Consider the following 18,192-nt stretch of genomic DNA (forward strand, 5'->3'; position numbering starts at 1 on the left):
AGCGGAAAGCAGGGACCTGCATTTCCTGGCTTCCCTGGTGGCTTAGATGGTAAAAAAAATCTGTCTGCAATGCAGGAGACCTGGGTTCAATGCCTGCGTCAGGAAGATCCCCTGGAGGAGGGAAAGGCAACCCACTCCAGTATTCTTGACTGGGAAATCCCATAGACAGAGGAGCCTTGCAGGCTATAGTCCATAGGGTCGCAAAGAGTTGAGCAAGATTGCAACTAACACTAACGGTTATAGAAAATAAACATACCATTATGGCAACACTCAGATAATACATAAAGGTTCCTATGAGCAATCTCTCTCCAGCACTGTCCTGTTTGGCTCTTGACTGCAGCTAAGGACAGGGAGAAATCGCCCATGAAAAGATGCCCCAAAAAGGTGATGGGGTGACACATGACGTCACCCATACCATTCTCAACTTCCCCAGGAGAAAGAGTAATGGCGGTTACAATGACTTCTCCCTGCAAAGCGCATGCATTCTGGTGTCTTCTTGTGTCCTTCCTCAAAAGGGGAGGATCCCACATGTGACTGGGCTTTTGAAAGCATAACTCCTTCACAAGAGAGCTCTGAGAGAAGCCTAGTGGTATTTGAATCTTGTTTGACGTTTTTTGATTGTAACAAAAGGGCAATAAGAAGTACCCTTTGCTGATCTAGAGGTGTCTTCCTTATCTGGAAGTGCTCTGAGTGGCATAATTCACAGGAAATCTGAAAACTTTTCCCCTAAGATCAGGAAAAAGACAAGGATGCCCCACTGACAACTTTTATCCACATAGTACTGCAAGTCCTAGCCAGAGGAATTAGGCAAGGAAAAGAGGCATCCAAATAGGAAACCAAGAAGTAAAACTGTCACTATTCTCAGATACATGATATTATCTATAGAAAACCCTCAAGACTCCATCAAAAACTCTTAGAATAAATGAATTCAATAAAGCTACAGGATACAAAATCAGCATGAAAAAACCTATTGTATTTCTTTATGTTAATAATAAACCAGCAGAAAGAGAAATTAAGGAAATAATGTCATTTACAGTTGCATCAAAAAGAATAAAATTTCTAGGAATAGATTTAACCAAGGAGGTGAAAGATATGCATATTGAAAAGAGGACATTGAAGAAGACACATCTGTGACAACATGGATGGGCCTTGGGGCATTATGCTAAGTGAAATAAACAGGACAGAGAAAGCAACTACAATATAATCTCTATTATATGTGAAATCTTAAAGAAAAATCAAGCTCAGAGATACAGGGAACAAATTGATAGCTGCCAGAAGTAGGAGGCAGCAGGGTGGGGTGGGAGAAATGGGTGAAGAGGATCAAAAGGCAAAAAGAAAAGGAAAAAGGACTGGATGTAAACTGAGAGTTAACAGACTCAAGAGAGTGCATGGCTGCAGGCTTTAGCACCGGGACAGGGGAGGGTTTTGGGGGGCTGGTTAAAATGTCTCTTGCTTCCTCTTGGTTCTCAGTGTCATGGTAGGTGATGAGGCTGGGGGTTCACAGGACCTCCACCCGCCCGAGTCATCAGTTGCATCCAATCTGCCTTGGGTTCTCTCTGGCAGCTCCCCTCCCCAGGACCAGCTTAGACTCCCCTCTCCCCTAGTTGGACTGTTACCAAAAGACCTGCCTCAGGCCTCAGGGGTCAGGGGACAAAGTGTACATTTTTTTTTTTTAATTTTTAAATTAAAAACAAAACACGGGGATTCCCCGGTGTCCAGTGGTTAGGACTCTGTGCTTCCACTGCAGGGGCACAAGTTTGCTCCCTGTTCATGGAGCTAAGTTCCCACATGCCATAAGGCAGCCAAAAAATAAAATGAAACAAACAAAAATCTTTCTCTGACTTCCCTGGTGGTCCAGGGGTTAAGAGTCTGCTTGGCAAAGCAGGGACAGGGATTCGATCCCTGCTCCGAGAAGATTCCATATGATTTGAGGCAACTAAGCTTCTGCACCACAACTTCTGAAGCCTGCGCTCTAGAGCCTGTACTCCACAACCAGAGAAGCCTCGGCAATAAGAAGCCTGCCCACCAGGACCGGAGAGTAGCCCCTGCTCTCCGCAACTAGAGAACAGCCAGTGCGCAGCAATGAAGACCTGGCACAGCCAGAAATAAATTAATTAATTAAAAAATTTTTTCCAAACAAAACCCGAAACTTTCCTCAAGTCACACAGGGATTTATTGACTCTGGATGATCAGAACTCAGAGCTCTTAGTGGATATGTTGGTATTCTGGTCCACAATTAAAAAAAAGAAAAAAACAATCCAATACAGGGTCTGGCTGGGGGGCACTGCTGTGACAAACAACACATACAAAAGCTCTTCCCCACCCTGGGCCCCCACCAGGCTTCTGAGGGGGTCAACTTCGAGAACACCTCCCAGGGCTGCCCAGCAGCCCAAGACAAATACCCTTGTTTCCAGTCTGCGACATTCTGACAGGAAGCAGGCCTGTGGTGCTTCCTGTCCAGAAAGCAAAGGCAGAGAGGGATTTAACTCCTTTTGGAACCAGGCTCACCTGTGAGTAGATTATTCCTTTCAGTGGGAGAGGTTTTCATAATAAGGGTTCCTTTCTCTTTTATGTTGCATGACTAAATCTGAAAGGTGCTGTAACAGACTTTGATGGAACCTTTTTTTAAAAAGCAAACTATTTGTACTTGCCTTGCTGTCGTAAGTACTCACACCCTCGTAGGATAGAGAGCCCAGCACCAGTGAAGTATGGGGGACAGACTTGGGCTCGGGAACAGCAGTATGGAGTCCATGGGAAGAGCTCACACATATCAGAGACCCTCTGGGAGGTGAGAGGAAGAGTAGAAGAAGATACTGGGAACCCTGAGGAGTGAATGCTACCTTTTTAGGTACCATCAAAGGCAGTATGCTACCTTTTTAAAAATAGATTTTATTTAAATGCCAGTATGTATTGATTTGTCTGCCTTGGGTCTTTGTTTCAGCAGGGGGGATCTTCCTTCCATCCTGTGGGTTTCTTTCCTTGTAGTGCATGCACTCTCTAGTTGTGGAGGGCAGGACTCAGTAGTTGGGGGTGTGCCAGCTCAGTAGCTTGAGGCATGTGGGATTTTCGGGGAAGGCGATGGCACCCCACTCCAGTACTCTTGCCTAGAAAATCCCATGGACGGAGGAGCCTGGTAGGCTGCAGTCCATGGGGTCGCAAAGAGTTGGACACGACTGAGCGACTTCACTTTCAGTTTTCACTTTCATGCATTGGAGAAGGAAATGGCAACCCACTCCAGTGTTCTTGCCTGGAGAATCCAAGGGACGGGGGGAGCCTAGTGGGCTGCCATCTATGGGGTCACACAGAGTTGGACACGACTGAAGCGACTTAGCAGCATCAGGGATCAAACTGGAGATCCCTGCATTGGAAGGCAGATTATTAACCACTGAAGCACCAGGGAAATCCTGATTTGGTAACTTGTTGATCCTGGCAAACTAGAGAGATGGGACAGTCCAGGGTGACTTGGACCCTTCTCTGAGCCTGATGATAAGAAGTGCTGCATTGCCTCAATGTGAATGGTGAGCCCAGTTTGTGAAATCAGAGACATTCAGAGTTGTTAACATAAAATAGGACTTGGTGGATGTATTCATCTGCAAATAAAGTGTTTCAACTACATAGTCACAGCCAGGCCACCTTCTTTCTCCTGGGTGCCACTTATATTGGGGCCGGGAGTTATTCACCAGACTCCAAAATGTTCTGTTGGGTAGAACTTCAGGTTTATAAAATAAAAGTGACAAAAGTAAACTTATAAACCGTGTTAATGATACTTCAGATCTTTGAAAAGTAGAGTTCACAACAGGAAAATATGGTGTGTATCCTTTGCCTTTGGGGGCTTCCCTGGTGACTCAGTGGTAAAGAATCCACCTGCCAACGCAGGAGACTTGAGTTCCATCCTTGGGTCGGGAAGATCCCCTGGAGAAGAGAATGGCAACCCACTCCAGTATTCTTACATGGGAAATCCCATGGACAGAGGAGCCTGGCGGGCCACAGTCCATGGGCTCGCAAAAGAGTTGGCCATGACTTAGCAACTAAACAACAATTCTTTGCCTTTAAATAAATACTTACTTATAATTCTGTAGTAAAGTGATTATTAACACTATTTATATGAGATAGGCCCAGGGCAAAAAGGTTCACCAGGTTTGTCTCATTTCCTAAGTACTTAAATCTCAGAAAGTGCAAGTGAGTCTGGCAACCTACTCATTTTTCTAACAATTCAAGATTTCTTAGTTGACCCATCACTCCCCTACAGTACAGTACAGGGCACCTCTTGGATCTCCTTCTTGGCTGTCCATGTTCTCTGGCCTCCTTGGGGCCCTGGTCAATGAAGGGCGGGGCGGGGAGGAGCAGAAGCTGGGAGTGGGCAGAAGGCAGTAGTTAGAAGACAGGTGGTTCATTCCTTTTTTCAACCCGTGGGGCATTAGGACCTGGCTGGAACGCAGATTCTGAGTCTCTCCGGCACGTGGGAGGTGCCCTGCCCCCGCCTCCCAAAGGCACGGACCTGCCTGGCGCTGAATGAAAAACCGGGTCACATGCTGTTCGCTGGCGGAAATGCCCCTTTTGGTAAAGCCCGGGCTCCTCTCCTGAGCCACGCGTGATTGGTTGGAAGTGGTAATGATTATATCAGCAAGCACTGGCTCATTCGCTACCGCGGGTGACGCGATCCCAGGGCGGGGTGGTATAAAAGTAGAGGCACGCTCAGATTAAACAGCAGAGCTCCCCTCCGCGCAGCTCGCAGGGTTAATCTCGCGCCCCACGAAACACACTTTCATTTCTGATGGCTCTGGAGGCTGTCACCCCGCGGCAACCTGGACAGCGAACGCTCCCCGACCGCACCGTGCAGCGGGGACAGAGGGCAGCGGCCGCCTCGAGCTCCCGGGCAGGGTGCACCCAGGGCCCCAGGCCTGGACTCCGGGGCCCCTGGGCTCTCATCTTCACCGTCTTCGGTGTCTTGCTGTTGGTGAGTTCCCGCCGCGAGTCCCGGCTCCAAAAGGCGCTCTTGGTGGCCCGGAAAAGGCCCGGGCGCGCCTGGCTGGGCAAATCCTGGTAGGACCCGCCCGGCCAAGTCCAATACGCGGCGTGTTGGTGGGGGGCGCTAGAGTAAGGACCCCTGGCGTCTACTTGCTGCCTGGAAGATCTGGCTCCTTGGAGAACCTGACCTCTGGATTGGCCCCAGGCCCAGCGAGCATCAGATCGTCATTTCTTTCCTTTCTCTTCCCTTTTCCCTCTGCCGACTCTCCTCACTCTTTTCTCTCTCTTTTGCTATTTTGCACTGCATGTATCTTCTAAAACGTGTCCTTTGTAAATCATTAAGTGTAGGCTCCATCTTCCCCCCTCCACTGCCTTAAGCACCCTTAACATTTCCTTTTCTCTGAAAGGAGAACAACTTCAAAATTGCTTCCAGCTCCTTACACTTTATGAATAGAAACCACCGATCAACTCAGCTTGGGTCAGAGTCTCACCACTTTCTTTCAGAGGGGAGTTGGAGGCTCTGGGTGTGGTTCAGCGCTGCTGCTGCTGCTAAGTCGCTTCACTCCTGTCCAACTCTGTGCGACCCCATAGACGGCAGCCCACCAGGCTTTCCCGTCCCTGAGTGTGCATTTTTAAGAAACTCACCATGGGGAAAAATGTGCACACTTGGCACCGCTTTCTTGCATTATTTGAGGCTCTTTTCAAAGCTGCTTAGAGGGTCAAAGGAAAAAAAAAAAATTAAGGGTCTAACAAAGTTACAGAAATCGTGAAAATAGGCATCTTTCATTGAACAAATTAGTACCAAAAATCTGGAAAGAAATAGCATTTTGTATTCACAAGAAGTATAGAATTCGTTTTTAAAGTATCGGTTTGTAATAGGTAGGACTCATGTTGAACACTACTTGATGAATGGGTCTGGGTGCCTGTCAAGTATCCAGTGTAGCCATGTGCATTGTCTGTTGGGTAACTCCTTAGAAGTGGAATTGCTGGGTCAGTGGGTTAGATGATTTTACACTTTTGCCTAGATAATGACAAACTGTTCTCCCAAAGAAGACTGGACCATTTTAAGTCACACCAGGAGTCCACAAGGGTGCCCTATTTCCCTGCACCCTTGCACACTGAGCTCAAACAGTAAAGGATCTGCCTGTGATGCAGGAGACCAGGGTTCAATCCCTGGGTTGGGAAGTTCCTATTGAGAGGGGAATGGCAATCCACTCCAGTACTCTTGCCTGGAGAATTCCACAGACAGAGAAGCCTGGTGGGCTACTGTCCATGGGATCGCAAAGAGTCGGAGACGACTGAGCGACTAACGCACGCACGCACTTGCACACTGAACTTTAACACTTTCCCAGTCTAAGAAGTAAAGATGGGGCACCATAGTGTCATGGTTTTGATTCTTCCATTCCAGTAGAGTGTTTCAAGGATCCATGAGATTGCTGAGACTGGGAGTGGATAACCAGGAGACCCCAGGTTAGGACATAGGGGAGGGCACAAAAATTCAGACAATAAAAGAGCTAACAAAAATCTTTACACAAATTCTTTCGGACAACAGGAGTTCTTCACTAGTTCTTCTAAGGCCAACATAACCCTAATACCTAAACCTAACAGAAACATTTGAAAAGAAGAAAAAATACTTTTAAATACCCTTCCTAAAAACAGAGGCAAAATTCCTTTACAAAGCAAATAGTTAACTAAATTCTAGATCTTTAAAAACTATGGCAGAAACCATCACATAAAGTAACTATCCTCTAATTAAAAATTTAAAACACACACACACAAACCAGTGTAAAGGAGAAAAGCTGTATGAACAGCTTAACAGATGCAGAAAAAGAATTTGAACTGACACTTAACCCCCTGTAATGAAAAGGGGAAAGTGTTAGTTGCTCAATCGTGTCCCAACAATTTGCAACCCCATGGACTGTAGCCTGCCAGGCTCCTCTGTCCATGGAATTCTCTAGGCAAGAATACTGGAGTGGATTGCCATTCCCTTCTCCAGGGCATCTTCCTGACGCAGGGATTGAACCTGGGTCTCCTGCATTGCAGGCAGATTCTTTACTGTCAGAAAAAAGTCTCATTTTATCAGGGTAGAAAGGACCTTCCTCCATATGATGAAGGCCACTCCCTCTTGGAGTCACATTAGAGACTAGGATAACTGAGGAAGGGGCATGAGGGAATGTGTTGAAGCAAGCTAATTTCCATGATCTAGATAGACGATTTGGATTTCCCAAGTGTATGCATTAAAAAAAAAACAAAAAAAAACTCTTTGAATGGTACCCTTAAGATTGTGCATGTCTTTCTTTGGAAATCTTTTTTTTTTTTTTTTCTTTTTAAACTTTACATAACTGTATTAGTTTTGTCAAATATCAAAATGAATCTGCCACAGGTATACATGTGTTCCCTGTCCTGAACCCTCCTCCCTCCTCCCTCCCCATTCCATCCCTCTGGGTCGTCCCAGTGCACCAGCCCCAAGCATCCAGTATCGTGCATCGAACCTGGACTGGCAACTCGTTTCATACATGATATTTTACATGTTTCAATGCCATTCTCCCAAATCTTCCCACCCTCTCCCTCTCTCACAGAGTCCATAAGACTGTTCTATATATCAGTGTCTCTTTTGCTGTCTCGTACACAGGGTTATTGTTACCATCTTTCTAAATTCCATATATATGCGTTAGTATACTGTATTGGTGTTTTTCTTTCTGGCTTACTTCACTCTGTATAATAGGCTCCAGTTTCATCCACCTCATTAGAACTGATTCAAATGTATTCTTTTTAATGGCTGAGTAATACTCCATTGTGTATATGTACCACAGCTTTCTTATCCATTCATCTGCTGATGGACATCTAGGTTGCTTCCATGTCCTGGCTATTATAAACAGTGCTGCGATGAACATTGGGGTACATGTGTCTCTTTCCCTTCTGGTTTCCTCAGTGTGTATGCCCAGCAGTGGGATTGCTGTGTCATAAGGCAGGTCTATTTCCAGTTTCTTAAGGAATCTCCACACTGTTCTCCATAGTGGCTGTACTAGTTTGCATTCCCACCAACAGTGTAAGAGGGTTCCCTTTTCTCCACACCCTCTCCAGCATTTATTACTTGTAGACTTTTGGATCGCAGCCATTCTGACTGGTGTGAAATGGTACCTCATAGTGGTTTTGATTTGCATTTCTCTGATAATGAGTGATGTGGAGCATCTTTTCATGTGTTTGTTAGCCATCTGTATGCCTTCTTTGGAGAAATGTCTATTTAGTTCTTCGGCCCATTTTTTGATTGGGTCATTTATTTTTCTGGAGTTGAGCTGTAGGAGTTGCTTGTATATTTTTGAGATGAGTTGTTTGTCAGTTGCTTCATTTGCTATTATTTTCTCCCATTCTGAAGGCTGTCTTTTCACCTTGCTAATAGTTTCCTTTGATGTGCAGAAGCTTTTAAGGTTAATTAGGTCCCATTTATTTATTTTTGCTTTTATTTCCAATATTCTGGGAGGTGGGTCATAGAGGATCCTGCTGTGATGTATGTCAGAGAGTGTTTTGCCTATGTTCCCCTCTAGGAGTTTTATAGTTTCTGGTCTTACGTTGAGATCTTTAATCCATTTTGAGTTTATTTTTGTGTATGGTGTTAGAAAGTGTTCTAGTTTCATTCTTTTACAAGTGGTTGACCAGAGTTCCCAGCACCACTTGTTAAAGAGATTGTCTTTAATCCATTGTATATTCTTGCCTCCTTTGTCAAAGATAAGGTGTCCATATGTGCGTGGATTTATCTCTGGGCTTTCTATTTTGTTCCATTGATCTATATTTCTGTCTTTGTGCCAGTACCATACTGTCTTGATAACTGTGGCTTTGTAGTAGAGCCTGAAGTCAGGTAGGTTGATTCCTCCAGTTCCATTCTTCTTTCTCAAGATCGCTTTGGCTATTCGAGCTTTTTTGTTTTTCCATACAAATTGTGAAATTATTTGTTCTAGCTCTGTGAAGAATGCTGTTGGTAGCTTGATAGGGATTGCATTGAATCTATAGATTGCTTTGGGTAGTATACTCATTTTCACTGTATTGATTCTTCCAATCCATGAACATGGTATATTTCTCCATCTGTTAGTGTCCTCTTTGATTTCTTTCACCAGTGTTTTATAGTTTTCTATATATAGGTCTTTAGTTTCTTTAGGTGGATATATTCCTAAGTATTTTATTCTTTCCGTTGCAATGGTGAATGGAATTGTTTCCTTAATTTCTCTTTCTGTTTTCTCATTATTAGTGTATAGGAATGCAAGGGATTTCTGTGTGTTGATTTTATATCCTGCAACTTTACTATAGTCATTGATTAGTTCTAGTAATTTTCTGGTGGAGTCTTTAGGGTTTTCTATGTAGAGGATCATGTCATCTGCAAATAGTGAGAGCTTTATTTTTTCTTTTCCAATTTGGATTCCTTTTATTTCTTTTTCTGTTCTGATTGCTGTGGCTAAAACTTCCAAAACTATGTTGAATAGTAATGGTGAAAGTGGGCACCCTTGTCTTGTTCCTGACTTTAGAGGAAATGCTTTCAATTTTTCACCATTGAGGATAATGTTTGCTGTGGGTTTGTCATATATAGCTTTGATTATGTTGAGGTATGTTCCTTCTATTCCTGCTTTCTGGAGAGTTTTGATCATAAATGAATGTTGAATTTTGTCAAAGGCTTTCTCTGCATCTATTGAGATAATCATATGGTTTTTATTTTTCAATTTGTTAATGTGGTGTATTACATTGATTGATTTGCGGATATTGAAGAATCCTTGCACATTGATTGATTTGCGGATATTGAAGAATCCTTGCATCCCTGGGATAAAGCCCACTTGGTCATGGTGTATGATCTTTTTAATGTGTTGTTGGATTCTGATTGCTAGAATTTTGTTAAGGATTTTTGCATCTATGTTCATCAGTGATATTGGCCTGTAGTTTTCTTTTTTTGTGGGATCTTTGTCAGGTTTTGGTATTAGGGTGATGGTGGCCTCATAGAATGAGTTTGGAAGTTTACCATCCTCTGCAATTTTCTGGAAGAGTTTGAGCAGGATAGGTGTTAGCTCTTCTCTAAATTTTTGGTAGAATTCAGCTGTGAAGCCATCTGGACCTGGGCTTTTGTTTGCTGGAAGATTTTTGATTACAGTTTCAATTTCCGTGTTTGTGATGGGTCTGTTAAGATTTTCTATTTCTTCCTGGTCGAGTTTTGGAAAGTTGTACTTTTCTAAGAATTTGTCCATTTCTTCCTCGTTGTCTATTTTATTGGCATATAATTGTTGATAGTAGTCTCTTATGATCCTTTGTATTTCTGTGTTGTCTGTTGTGATCTCTCCATTTTCATTTCTAATTTTATTGATTTGATTTTTCTCCCTTTGTTTCTTGATGAGTCTGGCTAATGGTTTGTCAATTTTATTTATCCTTTCAAAGAACCAGCTTTTGGTTTTGTTGATTTTTGCTATGGTCTCTTTTGTTTCTTTTGCATTTATTTCTGCTCTAAGTTTTAAGATTTCTTTCCATCTACTAACCCTGGGGTTCTTCATTTCTTCCTTTTCTAGTTGCTTTAGGTGTAGAGTTAGGTTATTTATTTGACTTTTTTCTTGTTTCTTGAGGTGTGCCTGTATTGCTATGAACTTTCCCCTTAGGACTGCTTTTACCGTGTCCCACAGGTTTTGGGTTGTTGTGTTTTCATTTTCATTCGTTTCTATGCAAATTTTGATTTCTTTTTTGATTTCTTCTGTGATTTGTTGGTTATTCAGCAGCGTGTTGTTCAGCCTCCATATGTTGGATTTTTTAATAGTTTTTCTCCTGTAATTGAGATCTAATCTTACTGCATTGTGGTCAGAAAAGATGCTTGGAATGATTTCTATTTTTTTGAATTTACCAAGGCTAGCTTTATGGCCCAGGATGTGATCTATCCTGGAGAAGGTTCCATGTGCGCTTGAGAAGAAGGTGAAATTCATTGTTTTGGGATGAAATGTCCTATAGATATCAATTAGGTCTAACTGGTCTGTTGTATCATTTAAAGTTTGTGTTTCCTTGTTAATTTTCTGTTTAGTTGATCTATCCATTGGTGTGAGTGGGGTATTAAAGTCTCCCACTATTATTGTGTTATTGTTAATTTCTTCTTTCATACTTGTTAGCATTTGTCTTACATACTGCGGTGCTCCCGTGTTGGGTGCATATATATTTATAATTGTTATATCTTCTTCTTGGATTGATCCTTTGATCATTATGTAGTGACCATCTTTGTCTCTTTTCACAGTCTTTGTTTTAAAGTCTATTTTATCTGATATGAGTATTGCTACTCCTGCTTTCTTTTGGTCCCTATTTGCATGGAAAATCTTTTTCCAGCCCTTCACTTTCAGTCTGTATGTGTCCCCTGTTTTGAGGTGGGTCTCTTGTAGACAACATATGTAGGGGTCTTGTTTTTGTATCCATTCAGCCAGTCTTTGTCTTTTGGTTGGGGCATTCAACCCATTTACATTTAAGATAATTACTGATAAGTATGACCCCGTTGCCATTTCCTTTATTGTTTTGGGTTCGAATTTATACACCATTTTTGTGCTTCCTGTCTAGAGAATATCCTTTAGTATTTGTTGGAGAGCTGGTTTGGTGGTGCAGAATTCTCTCAGCTTTTGCTTGTCTGAAACGCTTTTGATTTCTCCTTCATACTTGAATGAGATCCTTGCTGGGTACAATAATCTGGAAATCTTAACATTGAAGTAAACTGTAAAGAAATATTGAGCTCGAGTTACTGACATAATGTTGATGTATTAAGAGTTACAGATATGAATTTCATCATAAAAATAAGACACTTAGAATGGCCAGAGGGGGATGGTTAGAGAAAGAAATATGTGATACACCTAAGTTACAGAACTTAGGTGCTGAGCATGTAAGAGTTTAGTGAATGAATCTTAGAACTTTGTTGGATGTTTGAAACTGTTCGTAACAAAACAATGAGGGAGAGAGTCTGTGAGAGGAGAACCAGGGAAGAAAGGAAGGCATAGGATTGTTAGGGCCGGGAAAGGAGAGTCCACCAATTTGGGGTGACTCGGAGGAGGCCCAGACTGGGGAAGGGATGATTAGGGGACACATATGAGCTTAGCTGTCCCCAAATACTTAACAGGTGGCATTTTATCTTGTTTAGATCCAGGCAGTTGAACTGGGCTCAACATAAGCTGTTTCCACTTCAACTTTGTTTTTCTTTCTTTTTTTTCCTCTTCATGTCACTTTCTACTTTAAATCACTCCCAGATTAAGTTACAAAACTATACAAAACCCTTTGTTTCCTGTATCATCTGAAACATAGCTGCTGACATGACAGATCCCATGACTGGACACTTGAATGTATATTTCCCACAAATGAGGACAGTCTTCCCCCAAATGACAATACAATCCTGAACATCAGAACACTATCATCAACACATTAATCCTGGTGGAAGCCTCAGGCTCCAGTGATTTCAGACTGGCCCCATTGTGTCATTTTTAGCACAGCTGCTAACTGCTGCTGCTAAGTCGCTTCAGTCGTGTCCGACTCTGTGCGACCCCATAGACGGCAGCCCATCAGGCTCCCCCGTCCCTAGGGTTCTCCAGGCAAGAACACTGGAATGGGTTGCCATTTCCTTCTCCAATGCATGAAAGCGAAAAGTGAAAGTGAACTCGCTCAGTCGTGTCTGACTGTTAGCGACCCCCTGGACTGCAGCCCACCAGGCTCCTCCATCCATGGGATTTTCCAGGCAAGAGTACTGGAGTGGGGTGCCATTGCCTTCTCTGTTTTAGCACAGAGACTTGGCTAAAAGCCCTGTATTGCTATTTCTTCTTTCTCCATGTGATTCTGGTATTTTGTGGAACACTGACAGCTTCCTTTTGGGGACCGCTTGTTGGATTAAAGCCACAAATCCATTACTCAATATGTGATTCTATATCCTGATTATGAAAAATTGTATGCATGACAGAACCCTCATTTGTGAAAATGTGTGTGTGTGTGTGCACGCACATGTGAGAAAGAAAGAGAGAGCCTAAGAATATTCACACATATGGTCAAATAGAAGTCAAGACACAAAATAATGGATGCTTTCTCTAATCAAGGGGATCTTTATGGTTTCTGTCTTCTTATAAAAAAAATTTTCCTTGCCCATACTTTCTGGGCTTCCCAGGTGGTGCTAGTGGTAAAGAACCAGCCTGCCAACACAGGAGATGCAAGAGACTGAAGTTTGATCCCTGGGTCGGGAAGATCCCCTGGAGGAGGAAATGGCAGCTCACTCCAAAATTCCTGCTGGGAGAATCCCATGGACAGAGGAGCCTGATGGGCTACAGTCCATGGGGTTGCAAAGAGTTGGACGTATCTGAGCACCTACTTTCTGGAATAAACATATTTTAAGAGGAAGGAATACAGGGGAAAATTAAATGTACATTACTTGCTGGCACAAAAGGCCAAAGAACAAATATGAATGAGAGTTTAGAGCTGGGAAGAAAGGTCCCAGTTCTGTTTCATTTGCAGGTAGTGGTCAAGGAAATGGGGGGTGGATCCTAGAAGGGGTGAGAGTGTGGAAGCCACTCATGCCTGTCCCTGCTTTGTCTCCATAGGTCAAACCTGCTTCAGCCATGTCTGTAAGGAAGGATGAAATTCACCAGCAGTCATCAGCCGCACTGGAACGGAGCCCCCAGCAGAAGTTATGTCCACCAGGTAGATTCTAAGACTGGTCTCCAACCCTTGTCTTCATGTCTGTATATTTATTTTTGGCTGTGCGGAGGCTTTGTTGCTGCACGGGCTCTCTCTAGTTGTGGAGAGTGGGGCCTGCTCTCCAGTTGCGGTACTTGAGCTTCTCCCTGGGGGGCTTCTCCTGCTGCAGAGCACAGGCTCTCGGGTGCACGGGCTGCAGTAGTTGCAGCCTGTGTGCTCAGTAGTTGTGGCTCCTGAGCTGTAGAGTGCAGGCTCAGTATTTGTGACACGTGGGCTTAGCTGCTCTGCAGCAGGTGGGATCTTCCCAGACCAGGGATCGAGCCCATGTATTCTGCATAGGCAGGCAGATTCTTTACCACTGAGCCACCAGGGAAGCCCCTGACCTTTCTTTTTACTGTTTAATGTGCCAGCTATGAGTGTGACTTGGATGTGTGGCTTGTAATATATTTCTGTTGGCAGTGCTGGTCTAGGGTATGTGGTAGATGAAGAATCAAAAGATGAGAGCCCGGTTGAGGAGAGTTCCCCTTGTGGATTCCACAGATGGCCAAAAGAGGCCTCCGCAGCCACACTGCCAGCCTCAGGGAATCCTGCGGGGATTTTCTCACCAGCTTTTCCCTTCCTTCCCAGGATTCTATATGGAAGAAGCCATTGGAGGTTGTGCCCCATGCACCGATGGGATAGACTACACCAGTCATTCAAACACCCTCCCTTCTTGCTTACCTTGCACGACTTGCAAATCAGGTACAGAGCCTGTGGTCCCGCATGCCTGCAGTTAGAGTGCTGGGTGATGAGATGGGATTTAAATGGGACGAGGAGTCAGAGACCTGATTTCCAGCCCAGCTAAGTCTTCACCCTGTCTTAGGTCAGTAGAATAATGAAAACAGAAGTTATTTGCATAACGCATGCCAACTGGTAGGGAAGTCTTTCAGAACATCAGCTGGAAAGAGGAGAATAACGTGTCCCCTGGTGGAGGGGGCTGGATGGTAAGAGTGCAGAAGGCCTGGGGGAGTGGGGCAGGGCTGGGTTTGAGCTGTGTGATGTGTCTGATCCTGGGCCAGGCTCCTGAGTGCGTCATGCCCTCTGCTCTGGGGTCTCAGCCTCTCTCAGCCTTCATGACCTGAGGTCCCTCTGCCTCTCCAGCAGGCATCACCCGTTGGGACATCACCCAAGGGTTCCTCTCCATCCACAGCGTCTCAGATTACACCTCACCCCAGCCCACTTCTTGCTCCTCATTTGTGATCTAAAACATTTTTCTTCCCAACCCTGATGCAATCTGTAATGATGCACAGTGCCTTTTGTATGCCTCTGTTGGTGACACGTGAAGAGTGGCTGTTCTATGGATGGTGTATGTGTGTTGCCACAGAAAATGACCCCAAAATTATTTAAGAAAAAAAAAAGATTAACTCATTTATTTTTGGCTGTTCTGGGTCTTTGTTGCGGAACAAGGGCTTTCTCTAGCTGTGGTGAGGGGGCTGCTCCTTGTTGCTTCTCATCGTGGTGCACAGGCCCTAGAGCACAGGATCAGTAGTTGTGGCACACGGGCTTAGCTGCCCCGCAACATGTGGGGTCTTCCCAGACCAGGGATGGAACCTGTGTCCCCTGCTTTAATTTAACAGGCGGATTCTTAGCCACTGGACCACCCAGCAAGCCCTCCGAATTACTTCTTCAACTGAGTGGATGGACATCTGGGTGGTGAAGAAGGGTTGAGAGACATACGAGGGAAACACACCCTCAAAACCTTATCTTTGGTCTCTAGGAGAAGAAGAAAAAAATGGCTGCACCCCGACCAAGGACACTGAGTGTCAGTGCAAACCTGGCACTTTCCGTGGAGAAGATGCACCTGAATTCTGTCAAAAATGCAGCACCGGGTGAGACACAGGAGCCTAGGGGGGCTTCCAACCCACAGGAGACCCGAGTTTCCTTGTACCCATTTCTCTCTCCTGCTTCCGTGAAGCCCCTCCCACCTCCCAGAGCTCCCTTGTGCCTGTGGGGTCTCCTGAGCCTGCAGCAGTGCTCCCTACCACCACTGTTTGTCCTGCACGGCTTTCCCAGTGGCCCCTTCCCACGTCTCCTCGGGAGGGGCCTAGAAAGACCGAAGTGCTGACAGCAGACAGAAGTCATGAGGAGGCCACGTGTGTGTTCCTTCAAGGTTCCTATAAAACCGGAGCCAACTCGACAGGCCTCACACCCAGCCCCTTGTTCCCCAGTAGCACCTGAATCTTTCCTATTTGGGGACTCGGTGGCCAATAGTAATTCACTATCCTCTGATGCTCCAGTATTGGCTGAGATTGGTAGGAAGAGTCAACAGGTGGATGAGAGGGCCTTATATTCCAATTTAACTGGAGGATGAGTCAAACTTGTGACCCTTGACCTGGATGAGGCCCCCCCCTCCCCACCCCCCACAGAGCTTCCCATGCAGCCCAGGGAAGCCAGGCAGGCCTTGCAGAGGAAGCCCAGCTCCTGAAGGGCAGCTCTGAACACTCAGTAGGAGCCCGGGAGCCGCAGTACACAATCCTGGATCGTTCTCCCGCCCAGGGATGGGGAGTGAGGGGACCCTCCCCTGCAGACAGCAAGAGCCTGTCTCCCCTCCACTGTCTTGTCAGGGGACCCAGGACGGGAGGCTGCCCCCTCTTTCTCCTCATCCAGCCAGCTGTCCCTGATGGGTCCCCCTGTGTCTGTACCCAGGTGCCCTGATGGGAAGGTCATGGTCATGAAATGTACCCCCTGGAGCAACATCAAGTGTGTGGACCAAGAATCAAGTACTCTGCCCCATGGGGAGGCCCCAGTTCCTGGAGAGCTAGCAACCATGAGCCAGAGACCAACCATCACTCCCTCTCCCTCATCAGGCCCTTCAAGGCTGGTGATTAAACTTGTATCTGTAATTGCCGCTGTCCTAATCGGATGTGTATGGTGCTACTTTACAGGTGAGGTTCTAGAAGGGAAGGAGGAGGTGCTGGCTCCCTCCTCCATCTCCCCAATCCTCCTGTTCCTCCTGGCTTGTCTCTGATCTTGTTCCCCAGGAAACCCCTCCTCCTCCCACCTCACCTGGTCCTACAAAACTGATCACATTGGGCCCCCAACTCAGCTGACGGTCCCCTCTTCCCCCTGGCTGAGTCTGGTGGGAGGAGGCAGGAGAAGAGGGTGGTTCAGTAGCACTGCACAGAGATTTTACATGGGTTTCATTTTACTTCATTTTCTCCCTTCTCTTCTCCTCCCTGAGGGTTCTCCAGATTCAGAATATCCCGCTTGCAGTCACAGGCCCGGGGTTGTTTGTTCAGTGTCTGAGCCCCCACCCTGCACCCTGTCCCTAGGAAGGGAGGTGTGGCAAGAGCGCCCTCCCCACCACTCAGTGGATGTCTCTTCTCTTCTAGGTCTCTTTAATGAGTGCTGGCACAAGGTGATCGGTTTCTCCAGCATCTGGTGGCCTCAGACCCTCAGTAACTGCATCACAACAAAGCCCAGGGTGGACACGGTCCCCGGTGTGTCCTATGCTGTTGTCCCTGAGTCTCTCAACTGGCCTGGGGGCTCTAGGCTGAATGTAGGAGGGAGACTGGCCTGCTGAGAGCTGTCCTAAGGCTGGTTGGCAGCGCTGGCCCTGTCCTTACTGTTTGAGACACCCTCACTCTGTAGCCCTGGGGTGTGGGGGGTGTCAGGCAGGGGTGCTCAGTTCCCCTTAGCATCACACCAGAGTCTGGGTGCCATCAGCAGAGCCCAGATGTGCTGAGTCTATGCCCACTTGGGCATAGCACAGGTGTAGGTGGGAAGGCAGAACCTACTGTGTCCCCTCAGAAGCTGTAGGGGTTTGTGGGTTTGTGACTCCTGGGTCAGTGCCTTGCTTTTTCGAGGCCCTTTTCTGGCACTTATGTCCCCCAGGAAGGTCTGGGGCTCTGGACCATGCACACAACAACAGGCTGACCAATGGAGATTGACTTTCCATTCTGGTCCCTTGGCAGAAAAAGAAGCTGCAGGAAACAACGCCCAGTCCCGAGATGCAGCAAGCAGACTGCCTGTTGGTGAGTGTGGGGCTCTGGCCCTTCTGCTTGCTTGGGACTGTGGTAGAGACAGGGAGAGGCAGTGGGTCAGGTCTCCTCTTCTCTGGGGAGGTGGTGATGGAGGGAGACCGCGGCATGGAGAGAAGGGAGCCCACCCCGTGCTCTGGAAAGAGACCAGGGCATGGAGGGGAAGGGAGTCCCAACCCCTGTTCTGGTCCACTGGCAGCTCTGATGCTACTTCTCATCTGTCTTGTCACCACATCCCTCGTCTAGAACAGGGCAGGCGAAGGGTAATCACTCCTCCCATGACTGACTCAGTGATGGAGTCAGAGCTACATAATAATTTTCTATGTGACTGTTACATACTTTTAAGCCATTCCTCATCATAGTGGGAATTTCACATTTATTTCAAAAGTATTGTTAAGTTGAATCTACTTGAAGTAAAATTTCTTTGTCAACATATAGAAGTATTTTCACTATGTGTATGTGTGTGTACATATATATATATGTATGAGGAGGGCATGGCAACCCACTCCAGTATTCTTGCCTGGAGAATCCCCATGGA

At 45.8% G+C, this 18,192-nt stretch overlaps 2 protein-coding genes across 2 annotated transcripts; both read left to right on the plus strand.

Moving 5' to 3' along the window:
- Window positions 1-4,712: 4,712 nt before the first annotated feature.
- On the plus strand, window positions 4,713-15,684 carry LOC129651756 (tumor necrosis factor receptor superfamily member 10A-like). Its single transcript, XM_055580333.1, has 4 exons — window positions 4,713-4,957; window positions 13,539-13,638; window positions 14,263-14,376; window positions 15,392-15,684. Exons 1-4 carry the CDS (start codon window positions 4,775-4,777, stop codon window positions 15,505-15,507), a joined length of 513 nt encoding a protein of 170 aa, XP_055436308.1. The 5' UTR covers window positions 4,713-4,774; the 3' UTR covers window positions 15,508-15,684.
- Window positions 15,685-15,964: 280 nt separating this feature from the next.
- LOC129651757 (tumor necrosis factor receptor superfamily member 10B-like) lies at window positions 15,965-17,642 on the plus strand. Its single transcript, XM_055580335.1, has 2 exons — window positions 15,965-16,559; window positions 17,007-17,642. The coding sequence occupies exons 1-2, from the start codon at window positions 16,295-16,297 to the stop codon at window positions 17,195-17,197; spliced, it is 456 nt and encodes a 151-aa protein (XP_055436310.1). The 5' UTR covers window positions 15,965-16,294; the 3' UTR covers window positions 17,198-17,642.
- The last annotated feature ends 550 nt before the right edge of the window (window positions 17,643-18,192 follow it).

This window comes from Bubalus kerabau, chromosome 4 (genome assembly GCF_029407905.1).
Source record: "Bubalus kerabau isolate K-KA32 ecotype Philippines breed swamp buffalo chromosome 4, PCC_UOA_SB_1v2, whole genome shotgun sequence".
Lineage (NCBI taxonomy): Eukaryota > Metazoa > Chordata > Mammalia > Artiodactyla > Bovidae > Bubalus > Bubalus kerabau.